The sequence below is a fragment of the Xenopus tropicalis genome, chromosome 2 (genome assembly GCF_000004195.4).
Source record: "Xenopus tropicalis strain Nigerian chromosome 2, UCB_Xtro_10.0, whole genome shotgun sequence".
NCBI lineage: Eukaryota > Metazoa > Chordata > Amphibia > Anura > Pipidae > Xenopus > Xenopus tropicalis.
Genome location: NC_030678.2, coordinates 87654552 through 87668090, shown reverse-complemented (window position 1 = coordinate 87668090; position 13539 = coordinate 87654552). Strand labels below are relative to the sequence as shown.

At 39.2% G+C, this 13539-nt stretch overlaps 1 protein-coding gene across 7 annotated transcripts in view; it reads right to left on the bottom strand.

Annotated features, from left to right (window-relative positions):
• Positions 1-9614: 9614 nt before the first annotated feature.
• col16a1 (collagen, type XVI, alpha 1) overlaps positions 9615-13539 on the bottom strand; it is a 97333-nt gene continuing 93408 nt past the window's right edge. For all 7 annotated transcript variants that reach the window (XM_031896915.1, XM_031896916.1, XM_031896918.1 and 4 more), the window contains 4 exons: positions 13461-13527; positions 12600-12776; positions 11692-11769; positions 9615-11416 (listed from right to left, as the gene is read on the bottom strand). In XM_031896915.1, coding sequence (XP_031752775.1) covers positions 11223-11416; positions 11692-11769; positions 12600-12776; positions 13461-13527 — 516 coding nt within the window. In that variant the 3' untranslated portion in view covers positions 9615-11222. The remainder of the gene's footprint in view (positions 11417-11691; positions 11770-12599; positions 12777-13460; positions 13528-13539) is intronic.

Sequence of the window (13539 nt, the reverse complement as noted above, 5' to 3'; positions counted from 1 at the left end):
CTTAAACTTTCTCTTGGCAAGGCAGCCACCTTAACCCCTAGGCTGCTGGAGGCATTGTCCAGGTTGGGTATATTTGTTAGCTAGTGGTTTTTCATGATAATAAAGCAAATTTACCCTAACAAAAACATCCCAAAAACCACCTGGGCCAGATGGAATACACCCTCGGGTACTAAAAGAGCTAGGGCTTACAGTGGCCTCTGTTTCTGATATTCTCAGACTCGCTTTTATCTGGTATGTTACCTATGTATTGGAAGAAGGCTAATGTCATTCCTATATTTTAAAAGGGAGTAAGATCTCAGCCTGGCAATTATAGGCCAGTAAGTTTGACATCTGTAGTGGGAAAGATATTTTAAGGCTTGTTAAGGGATCACATACAAAATTATGTACTGTAAAATGGCATTATGAGCAGTAATCAGCATGGCTTTATGAAGGACAGGTCTTGTCAGACCAATTTAATTGCTTTTTATGATGAGGTAAGTAAGAAGCTGGACAGTGGGGGTGCAGTAGATGTGGTCTATTTGGATTTTGCCAAAGAATTTGATACCATTCCCCACAAATGACTGCTTTCTAAACTAAGGTCTATTGGTCTTAATGAAGTCGTCTGGATAAAAAACTGGCTACAGGATCGGGTATAGAGGATGGTTGTTAATGGTACATTCTCTGCTTGGAGTAAGGTTCTCAGTGGGGCCCCTCAGGGTTCTGTACTGGATCCACTTTTGTTTAACGTGTTCATAAATGGGTTAGGGGAGGGTATTATAAGTAATGTATCAGTGTTTACAGATGACACAAAACTCTGCAGACCAGTCAATTCTATCTAGGATGTGGCATCCTTGCAGCAGGATCTTGACAAACTGGCAATCTGGGCGGCTAAGTGGCAGATGAGATTTAATGTTGATAAATGTAAGGTTATGCACTTGGGATGTAAAAATATGCAAGCCACGTATACTCTAAATGGGACTGTACTAGGCAAATCCATAATGGAGAAGGACCATGGAGTCCTTGTAGATAATAAAATTGGCTGTAGCAAGCAATACCAGGCAGCAGCTGCTAGGGCAAACAAGGTTTTGAGTTGTATTCATGGGGGGAGGGTGTTATTCTTCCCCTTTACAGAGCGCTGGTAAGGCTCCATCTATAATATGCTGTTCAGTTTTGGTCTCCAGTGCTGAAACGGGACATTGAATTAGAGGAGATACAAAGAAGGGCAACTAAGCTGGTAAAGGGTATGGAATGTCTCAGTTATGAAGAAAGACTGGCCAAGTTGGAGAAGAGGCGCTTAAGAGGTGACATGATAACTATGTATAAATATATAAGGGGGTCATATAATAACCTTTCTAATGCTTTATTTACCAGTAGGTCCTTCCAACTGACACAATGGCAACCACTCTGTTTAGAAGAAGGGAGGTTCTGTTTATTCGGAAAGGATTTTTTACTGTGAGAGCTGTGAAGTTGTGGAATTCCCTCCCCAAATCAGTTGTACTGGCTGATACATTATAAGAAGGGGTTGGATGGCTTTTTAGCAAGTGATGGAATACAGAGTTATGGAAGATAGCTCTTAGTACAAGTTTATCCAGGGTCTGGTCCTATTGCCATTTTGAAGTCAGGAAGGAATTTTTTCCCCTCTGCGGCAAATTAGAGAGGCTTCAGATGGGGTTTTTTGCCTTCCTCTGGATCAACTAGCAGTTAGGCAGGATATATATAGGCATTGTGGTTGAACGTGATTGACATACGTCTTTTTTCAACTATACTATGTTACCTCACAAGCAAAGCTGCAGCAACTTATAAGGCACATGGGCTTTCAAAAAGAGCCAAGACATTCTAATCTGACAAATGCAGGAATTAAACTCTCAACCCTATGCAAGGCAGCCACCTTAAGCCCTTGGCCACTGGAGACACGCAGTAAGCCTTGAAAATGTGTTGGCTGGTGGTTCTTCATGATAATGATGAAGCAAAGTCAATGTACCAAAAGGCTATAGTAACTAGAGATGAAGCAGGTATTGAACTTGCAACCTTCTTTGTATAACACAGCTGCTCTTCCCACTACACTGCTGAGGCAAATTAGACAGAAAGGGCACCATTCTTTCCCAGTAACTAGGTCCTGGCAAATAAAGCAGCTGATAAGGCAACCGCCTAAAGAGTGCAAGGTCATGAGCTTGATTCCCACCTGAGCAGCAAAGGGGCCCTTGGCTTGGAATTGGTTCTCCAACATCAAGAACCAACAAAGCACAGAAGCATGAGACAAATCAAGAGAATGGGGATAATTCAGAAAAGTAGGTAATATTGAGAGGGGATACAGTAGATTTGTATTTTTTTGCCATATTTACTAACCTCTATTTTCACTTTTGCAAATTTGTCTTTTAAAGGAGAAGGAAAAGCTAAGTCACTTGGGGGTGTCAAAATGTTAGGCACCCCCAAGTGACTTTGATCACTTAACTTAGGAGAAAACAGCACCAGCCCGGGGTATCTGTAGCGGAGCGCTTCCTTCTTTCTGCTTCGTTTTGCAAGGACTACACGACAGGCACATGCGCACTAGAGTAAAAAGCCGACTTCTCTGTTAAAGTTCGGCTTTTTCACTCTACTGCGCATGCGCGTGCGAGCAAAGCAGGAAGGAGGAAGCGCTGCAGGTACCCCGGGCTGGTGCTGTTCTCTCCGTACAGGGGCACCAGCCCGGGGTAAAATGTAAGCGATTTAAGTCACTTGGGGGTGCCTAACATTTTGGCTCCCCCAAGTGACTTTGCCTTTCCTTCTCCTTTAAACAGACATTTTTCAGTTTTTTGTCCTCCAAGCAACATTTTAAAAGATGTTTTTAGATGCATGCTGCATTGCTGCACATAAATCAGTTCAGTCTGCAGTACCTATCTAAATTAATTGCTAATTGTTGGTTCAGAATGTGACTGGTATTAAAGGGGTGAGGTGGCAACTCTACCCTGAAAGTTCAGCTCACAACTAACTTTGCAGAGCTTCAAAATAATTCAGTTCATTTCTACTTTTGCAAATGATGCTCTATATAATACAGTATATTTTCACTCTATATAAGCAGATGTCAGTACACTGACACATTTGGACAATTTATGTTGCTTGGGAAAATGTATATATCTGAAGTGATTATTTTAAAGTATGAATTTTATTGCCAGTTATGGGCCTGCAAGATCTGTGTTGGACAACTGACAAAATAGGATCCAAAGAGAGAGGAAGAAGGCACTTGTGAACTCTGCTCTACAACTTTGCATTTTTTAAGGCAGATTCACACACAGGAATGGATGTTGTGGGGAGGGAGTTTAGAGGCAGAAGCGCTTTAAGGTAGCAGCAGGCCCAGGGCAAAAAATTAATTGGCACCCCTCTACCTAGTGTTCTACCCAGGCACCACAGTTTTTCCCCACTGCCTGGCTTTCTTGAAACCCCTACCTTGCTTAGTACAGGATTTGGTATTTGCAGAAACACACAGTTCTCTTGGGGAGGGGGAGGTTTGCTTTGCTTCATCTTCTGCCAGTTGGCAACATTTCCAGTGACACATTTTCCTACTGGACTATAGCACCCTGCATGCTTATTTTCTATCCTTCTAATTTCACAACTCTCTGGTTTATGTATCTTTTTTTCTGGCATTGCAATCTTGCAGTACAAAAGTAGAATTTATTAGGCCCCACAGCATTTACCCCTGTGACTCGCCCCCACATAGCAAACCTTATGGAATATCTGTTTTGTACACATTTATTCAATTGTAAATCAGTAAGAATGGGGGACACAGGGATCTTTAAGTTTTTTTCTGCCCCTCCTCTTAGATTATTCCACATACCTTGTGTATTCCTTTTATTATATATTGGCCTTCCTACATTTCCAGGTCTGCATTTTTTAATGTTCCTCTCATCATTTCTCTCATAGTACCTCAGCAGAACAATAGCAGTTTCTTGGTTCCAAGTTTAGCTGTGCAATGAATCTAACAAACCACCTCATGTTAGCTTAAACCATACTGACATCCACTGGTTATTTTAGATATTACAATCATTTTTAACCATTCATTTCCTATTGGTAGATATTTGTTTAATATTTGAAGCATTCCCACCTATTTGTTCTATTGATTTTTTAATGGGCATATATACCATATCTAGCTATGTTTAGCGAAATCCAATACACTAATTATTAATTAGTGTATCAGCTTTGCGTCATATATTTTTATATCGTGTATATACTATTTTAAATCTGCCCCTTATTTCGTGAAAATGACAGCAGCGCTGAGTATGTGCTGTGAGTTATCAGATATTCTTTCATATAATTTAAATTTATTCAGCCTTGTATAATGAATTTACCAGAACATTAGAGGAAACGGGGGCAGGTAAAGTAATTTGTGACAAAAGAGCCATGAGCAATGTTGGCAGTGAATAACTTTAGAAGTGGGGAACAAAAGGAGGCAAATGGAGTGATAAAAAGGCCAACATCTAGTAACCCATAGCAACTAATCAAATAACCAGTAAATTATGTAAATTAATATATCTCTAGCAAGCTTTACATCTCTCTTTACATTTCTACCCCCAAAGCCCAATAAACAAGGTGAAGTCAAGGAAGGCTGCAGGATTAACGCCCCCAAAAAAGTATGTTTGGTCTATCTTTGCCCCTCCTGGCACTGTGCCCTGACTCAAGGCCAAGTTTTCTACTTCTATTTCTGATTCACCTGTACTTCTGCTCCCACTTGCTTCTTCTGGAATGAGTATACCCTATCCAGTCTGACAGATACTGACAGACCAGTATTGTGCACTCCCATCTGGACTCCAGGCATTGGGGGTCATTTAAAAAAAAAAAAAACAACAAATTACTGTTTCCCCCAACTAGAATGTGTGCTCTATTAGCCTGTGCCTCTGGTGCGGATAATAATTTTGGGGTGACAGGTTCTTTTTAAGAAGCACAGGAAACAGATAGACTTGCTAAATTACACCTCACAAAACCCCTTTTAAGAGATTCTGAGAATTATAATTCAGCAACAGCCAGCAGACTTCTAACCCCCCCCCCCTCCAAGACTGCAGAGAAATGATTATATAAGGCTAACCTGATATAGGTGTTCTATATATATGCGAGTGAGCCTTAGTTAAGACAGAGAGGGAGAGTATTGATTTACTTATATTAAACTTGCTCTGACATTTGTCCCTTGTGTAATTTAATGTGCAACTTAATATGGTATCTGTGTTTTAGTGGGGACATGAAATCAAAACATTTCAAGTTTATTAATTTTGCTGTTGATGACTGATATAAATTGATTTGGGACCTGTTGACTGGTTCGTTTGTCATAAAAATATTCAGGGTTCTGTACTAGCAGACTCTCATGTAACACAGATTTACAAATATATTAATATTCAAAAGTCTATAATATCTATAATCTATTATATATATAAGTACAAATAAAACTATTTTAAAGCCTAGCACAGTTTAAATTCAATGTAACGTGAGGGAATGATATGAACAATATGAATATTTCCTATTATTCCCTTCAATAAATAGCAGTATACATGAACATAACTTTCTTTGTGCAAGAGTCTCCATTCTGCATACCTGCATTTATACATGGATGGGAGAAGAATGGCTTAACAATACAAATAATGTAATTCAATTACTTCTATAAAAACGATGGACAATGTTCCAACACGCTTACATAAACACAAATGTAAAGAGATCAAATTTGGGTACACAAGTAAGCACCTTATATGCCTTTACACGTGCACACGCACATCGTTCATTCGCACATTCATGCGCGTCTTGTATCTGTGCCTCTGTGGGTCTTTATATGTGCGACGTGTAACTTTGAACGCACGTTGCCCGGCGGTTGGGGACCCCTGGTTTAGGTGACCAGTGTTGGTGTTCATTAATTTTTCATGCATTGCTAATATCTTATGGGTCAGATACATTTAATGCAAAAAAATTCTCGAAAGCACCGCTTGCTATCAACCAACTGAAAGCAAGTATGTGGTTAGTCAAGTCCAAGAGAGCAATTGCACTACATTCATGGAACAATGAGACAATGGCCTGCACACAAGTTTAGCTCTTAGTACTAAGCTTTTATGTTTTGTAATACAGGGTGCCTGAAAAACAAGCAGAAACATATTAAGCATTGATACTAACAGCTAGGGCACTGCTGCCAAGACAGGTTGTGCCTAGGGCATCTCTGCCAATTAAACACAACAGCAGTTCAGCTGAGTACAAAAATAAGCTGTTTATCAGCTGTTAACCGATCTATCTAATCTTATTGTAATAATGATATTCATGTGTTTTGCAATATTAAACTAAAACTAGGGATGCTCAATATAAATACATCATCTACCACCTACATATTCATATTAAAGTTGTCAGTATAAATACTTTCTCTTTTAAATCAATATCTGATTGCACCTTAAGGGTCAGAACTTGGGGTAGGTAGGGTAAGGGAGGTGACTAGGACCCAGCTTGATGGGGATGGAATTCAGAGGGCACAGTTTGAACCTCCCTGTGCCCTCTCTGCACAGGGCACTTGAGATGGAGGGGGGGGGTAGTGCAAGTGACAGCAAATGAAGGGGTGGTGAAATCTAGTTTTGAGCAAAGGGTGGCTTTGAACGAGAAGATAATGGTTGGGGATCAGGGATGGAGGTTGGCTTTGAATGGCCTTGGGGACCAATATTTTTTGCTCTAGTCTATGCACCTTGGTCATATATTGGAAGGGCTGGTTAGATAATCAGCTTGGTTATGGTTTCGGTCCATACCATGACCCCCTGTAAGATAGAAATATGTTTAGATCAGCCTGATTTAGTCAAATTAAGAAAGACCCACATGGCTGGCAAGATGTGCAAATAACTGAATCTTCATGTGTCTGGCTAGCTTTGCCTCTAAAGAATATTAAAATAAGGCACACATTTGTGTTTAGATATACAAACTGACTGGAGTGCATGTAGGTGAAAAGAGAAAGGAACACATTAGTATTCAGGCACCACATAAAAAGGCACACAAAATGGTTTGTTTGCCATCAAGGTCAGGAATATGTGTTGCAAAAAAAAAGGACATGGGGGCAGATTTATCAAATCACGAGTTCGAATCCCGAATGGGAAAAATTCGGATTGGAAACGAAAATTTCTGAAGATCACAAATATCACGAAAATGCTTACAAAAAAATCGTATTAGTCACGATAATATCGTATTGGCAAAATATTTGTACCGTACAATTGTAAACAGCGGTAAAACCTTTCCGATTTTTTCGTGCAAGTGTACAAAAAAGTTGTGCGGCGTACCACAAAATTGTGCGGACGCACGAAAAAAAATGGCGAAAATACGCTCGGAGCGTTCGTGCCTTTGTAAATGTGCCCCATAGTGTCAAATAGTAGAGGTAAGGAAAATAGAGTCCCCTTTTTAACTAGATCAGCAGGTAGGTAAGCTTAGTGAGCAACTACAGCACTACTCAGTATATAAGTGGCAAGATTCTTGTATGTTACTTTCCAAAATGTTTTTGTTTTTTTGTTTCCTAAATTAAATATCCATTTTTATGTGAATGTAGTGTACTGGGAATTTACAAATGTCAACTAAAGTTAGTGCAGTACCTGTTCTTAGAACAAGTGGTAAAGAGTATAGGACCCATGGCATTTATGGCAAAAACAGATGCTGAGCCTGTACTTAAAAGAGAACTAAAGTGTACTAAAGAAGTAGGGCAGAAATGTTGGATATTTTGTTTTGGGGTTGTGTACCAGCCCAAGACAACCACAGCACTTTATTAGGGAAGATCTATTCCTCTAAAGATGCCCCCAGTAGCTCCCCATCTTCTTCTCTGTTGATTCACTGCAGATGCTCTGTGCCGCTGTCAGTTACTGAGCCTGGAGACCGACTCACTACATACTGTATATGTATAATATAAAAGTCACAATACAAGGCTGATTAGTAATTAATTCAGATTTTCATTACACAAAATCTCTGAAACTAGTGCAATTAGTATCACATTTACTACTACATTTAGCCTTGTGGAATCAGCTTATATGACAGACAAACCTCGTTTGCTGCTTGATAATTTGCTTCCACCACTAAGCTTAGCTTCTCAACAGCTGCCAGGAGAACATGCATGAGAGTGTCACTGACACTGAGTGGAGAGCATGTGAGTGTCGCGGACACTATCTTCTAACAAAATCCAAGATGGCGAGCTTCTGTGACTTTGTAGACCGAGACCATTACTACTAGGATCTTTACTACTGGATTATTACTACTAGATTCTAACCTTTAGGCTGGTGCAGAAAGTTTATAAAATATGGCACATCTAGCCATATTAATTTTTGGTAAAAATAAATAGTTCTCATTTGAATTGTTCCCAGTGCATTCAGACAGTTGAGATGTTTAGACTAGCCATTTAAGTAATTATTGTTTTAAATCACTCTTTGAATATATTTGAGTGTATCAAATTAGAAATAGCTGATCCAATCCTTTTAATGAAAAAAAAATGAAGATTTTATAAAAGCTTCATCCTATGGAAATAAGCAACTTTCTAAATGTAATCAATTAGACATTCAATACCATTTATGAAATAATCAAGTTACTCTTCTCTCAGATTTTGATTGACTGGCCTAATTCTTTGGCGTGTTCTCCCTTTTGCCTAAACTGAGACTGTCCAACTTATTAAAAATACACTCCATTTCTAAAAATACTGTTTGCACCAAATTTTAATGCTGTGTATAATGTATCATTTACTGCTAGATTTATAGAAGAATCTGGTGGTGTAAAAATAATATAGGGCAATAAAAGCAACATAAGCAGAAATGTGAATCGTTCTAACTTTAGCAAGCATTATATAGGTTTGGACACCGTTTTACTTGTCCTGTGATAAACACTGTTAAGGTTCTTGACCCTAATTAGCTAAGTATTTGTCACAATTGTAACTGTGGCGATTGCAAAGCATAATTAAATCTATTAACCTCTAACTTTTGGCTGTCACTTAACAACCACGAGCCCCTCTTAGGGCTCTGGCACACGGGGAGATTAGTCGCCCGCGACAAAACTCCCTGTTCGCGGGCGACTAATCTCCCCGAGTTGCCATCACCTGCCATCCCACCGGCGAAAATGTAAGTCGCCGGTGGTATGGCAACTTCGGCGATTTGCCGAAATCGCGCTGCCGCGTGTGCCATCCCACCGGCGACTTACATTTTTTGGCAACAAAAATAGACAATGTTGATCATTTACTGATAATTGTCTCTACGTGTGTTCAGTACTGTCTATGGCAGGGTATTTTCTGACGTTTAGTAGCTGCTATTAACTAGCTCCATGTGTCTTCACCCAAAGGTTTGCATAATGCTTCCAGCTTACAATTTCCACTGCCTGAAATGTCCTTATAAAAATGGCAGCTAAGGTGAACTGTGGAAGTCAAGGCAAGATCTGGAAACCAAGAAAACTTTCAAAGAGAACCAGAGAGAACTTTTAATGTGTTAACCAGAAAGGAAAATCCTTGTATGACTGCAAGAACATGCAGGAAGGTTTGCCCGACAGGAGTGGTGGTATACATTCCATGGTACAGTGTTGCTTTCACAAACATGATCTGCATAGAATAGTTTTCAGGAAGAAGCCTTACCTGGAACCACATCACAAATGTCAACGTCTGAGGTATGCAAAACAGCATGTAGACAAGCCAGATGCCTTTTGTAAACAAGTGCTTAACTCTTTTACTCCTTAAATCTTTTACTACAATCACCAAAGGTTTATTTGGAAAAAAAAGGAGCAGTATCACATGAAAAACACACCTTGACAACTATTAATTTAAATCATTATGCATTGGGGTTGAATTGCAGCAAGTAGTACAGAAATATGGTAGGTGTAGAGGGAAGAGTGGATTCCACTAAATATTAGCAAATTCCCAGTGTTAGTGGGAAACAGCCAAGAACCTAAAGCAAGAAAAGCGGTGGCTCCTACTACAAGACAATCAATAATTGTCACAAAACAAGGCTGATTAGTAATTAATTCAGATTCACATTACACGGCAGCTCTGAAACCAGTGCAACTAGCATCAGAATTTAATAATCATCCCTGTAGAATCAGCTTATATAATGGGTAAACATTTTCTGGTTGATAATTTTCTACAACCTTCAAGCTTAGCTTCTCAATAGCAGCACAAAGCACACGGAAACAAAACTCAAGATATTGAGCTACTGTAACAGCTTTGAAGACTTGGATTATTACTACTATAGAGATGCTAAACCTGTAGGCTGGTGCAATAAGTTCAGTATGTGAAATGGCATTTCTAGACATATTTATTTTTGGTGTTTAGTTCTTCTTTAATGTGGAGTATGCACTAAGGATGCCCTACCAAAGCAGTGTAATCGTGTGATCATGCTTCTCCATTATTTTTCAAATTGTTCTCTTCACTTTTTTTTCTGGTCAGAGTGATACAATTGTAACGTAGCAATCCCTTTCTTATTGTTCAATTTGAATCATATCTTATATTGATCCTTTTTAAATATCTTCTATTCCTGTATAATTAGATCTGGATACATTACCTCATAGTCCAGCATAAATAAAATGTTCGTACAGTATATTTTTGTGCTGTTTTCTTCATATGGTATTTTATGTTATACTTAAAGGAAAATGCTGTAACACCTTCTTCACTTGTAAATCAAATGACATTAAGTGCCCATTATTAACATGCTTTGTATTAGCTGAAAGGGTTGACCGTGGTATATCATGTAGATTAAGTTCTTAAGGTTCCAAACTGGAACCAAGGAACCATTATAAAGTATGAACTTCCAATGTAACTTGATTTGGTGCAAATATAAAAATCTTTACTTTGGTACTTTAAGATACAATTGAGAATTGTTATGGTAAAATTGGTAGTTTTTTTTGCACCATAATGTTATGGATTTCCAAGAATTGTCCATTTTAGGGAGCAGAAAGTCTGAAAATCCTGTTCTTGCTTTTGGCATTAGTTGGGCAATAAGAATTCTTTCGGACTTTAAGTCATCAAGTTGTCTTGTTTAGTTGAAGATGCTGGCTGATGACTTGTAGTTGACGTGGAAACAACACAACATATGTACATAATGGGAATCAAATCCATGTAGAAACACAGACAAGGAGAAACAAAATAATTAACTTAACCTCCCCCTTCTTTGCCAGAAAACCCAGCACCATGATAAAGAGCCATATGTATATACCAGAATACAGAGCAATGTGTTGCTGGCTCCTCTGGCACAGATGGGGGAAACATTTTATACACTACGGTGTTTTGGTAGACATTTGCATAAAGATCTCCATCATCCTGGACCCTTCATGCTCTTTGGGTGGTACTCTTGCACGCCCATCATACCGTGGCAGTCTGAGGGATTACATCTACCATCTTTTCCTGGATAACCTTTTGCCCCTGGAGAACCTGGAATACCTGGTATACCTTGCTGTCCCATTGGTCCTGGTAATCCCAGTTTGCCATATCCAGGTGGCCCTTGTGGTCCTGAGGAGCCAAAAGAGAAATATATGAAAATCATAAATAACCCCTTTAAAAGTCATCTTTGATCTTGACACAGTTCATGCTGCTAAATAACACACGGCAAGGCACTGATTAAAAAAAGCACAAATGAATCATAGAGTCTATGGCACTGGCATGCTAGTAATTCTGTGTCAGAGCTGTGCAATCTATAATCTTTGGCACATAAAAGGTTAACCGCATACTTTGGCCAAACTGGTCCAGCTAATAACCATTTACCAAACAGGAAGCTTGAATCATACCTGGTGAGCCAGGAGGTCCAACATCTCCCATGACACCAATACCATTTGCCCCCTTTTCTCCTTTTGATCCAGGTTCTCCTGTAATTATGAGTGAAAGGAATATATATGAACTGGACTGTTCTTCTGGCTAACATTCAGTTCATAAATATATTAGTTATGTGGATATCACTTATCCAGACTGCATTAGTAGGTACCATATCTTATATGCAGTTGTGGCCCCTGCAATTTCCCCACAGTTAGTTGCACATAAAAACACTTTCAGTAAGGCTGATGTCAGACCAGGTGTATGGTGTATATTTTAGGCAAGAAAATATACGCCATATGCCTGGTCTGACATTAGCCCAAGTGGTGCACTCCTTGTACTTCCATATAACTGCGCATAGTGCCGCTCAGCCCTTCCTGCCTTCCATCCTGAATCAAGCACACTTGAGCCTACAGAATTGAAACCAGGCGTCACCCACACACTGAACACTGGAAATGATGCCAGGTGGACTTTTACACAGTTGGGTCAGATTTGCAACTAAATGCATCCGCAGTTGCATTAATTTAGCTGACCTGGGTGCAATTGTGGTAGTCAAAGTACAATTGTACTAAGCCTATCACCCCCTTGAGACCACAATGTTGCTGGATTGTCGCTGGTGATTGTGCTTGAAATTGTACTTGGCCCACTGTATTTGTGGATGTAAATAAGACCTTATGTCAACTTAGAAGCCATTTTATATCTAGCCTTTCATTTCTTGAAGGCAAAACATCTTCTCAAGTTTATATTATCATAAGCTTTTACATATATAATATATATACATTTGAAACTTTGATTTGTACAGTAGCAGAGAAACTGAGAACAGGAAAAACGTAAAAAAAAAGTAACAGTTGGATAATATTAAAAAGTATTTAGGAATCATTTTCACCTCTCATTCCCGGGGCACCTTGTCGCCCCTCACGGCCCATTTGTCCTGGCAGTCCAGGTGATCCAGGGGGTCCTGGACGTCCTGGGGATCCATCCTTTCCAGGAGAGCCCGGTCTTCCTGGTGATGAAGCCATCTCCAATGGCATCTGCATGCGGGTTGTATAATATGCCATCCTCTCTATAGGAAGACAACATCCACAAGTGATAATAATGACAAAACAATATGGCCATTTCATTTCATTGTAGGACTTTCAGGTTTTGGCCATAGAAACAAGGAACTCAATGAGCAGGAAAAATAATTTGTTAAATTTGTCAAATTATGAAAAACCAAAAATGTCAGCTGAAAAGCAGCAGTGCACGCAGTTGAGAAAAAATACCCAAATTAGCTGTCATTTTCAGTTATATACATTTGGATCTGAAAAATGCAGGAAGTTCATTGGAATGCCACCCTTTTAAAATGTGTTAGAATGCAACATTTTAACACAGAATTCCTGTTTTAATGGGTTGATCTACATATAACCAGCAAAGAAAGGTGGAAGAGCTTCAGCAGTATATAAGCTGCAAATTCCTTTGGATTGTGGCCCTGTACGAAACATGTTGTGTCCACCACAGTTAGCGATGCTAGTGCACAGTCCACCTTAATTATGAGGGATCATTTTCTTCAAAATATAAAATAGCCAACCACTACTTTGCATCATTGGGCATTGTTATTTCCAAGGTTGATCAATTATGCTCTTGCCCAAATACACATTAAAACACAAATCTAATTTAAATGATAGGGAACACATTATATATATCAGCAACAATCAGGCAGATCTAATGTCAGTGTTCTGTTCTGCAAACAGACCTCCAACAAACCTACCATCAAAGATCTTGATCAACTCTTGTCGTATCATTCTCTTAATCTCATCATAACTGATGGATTCCGCCTTCGGAAAAAA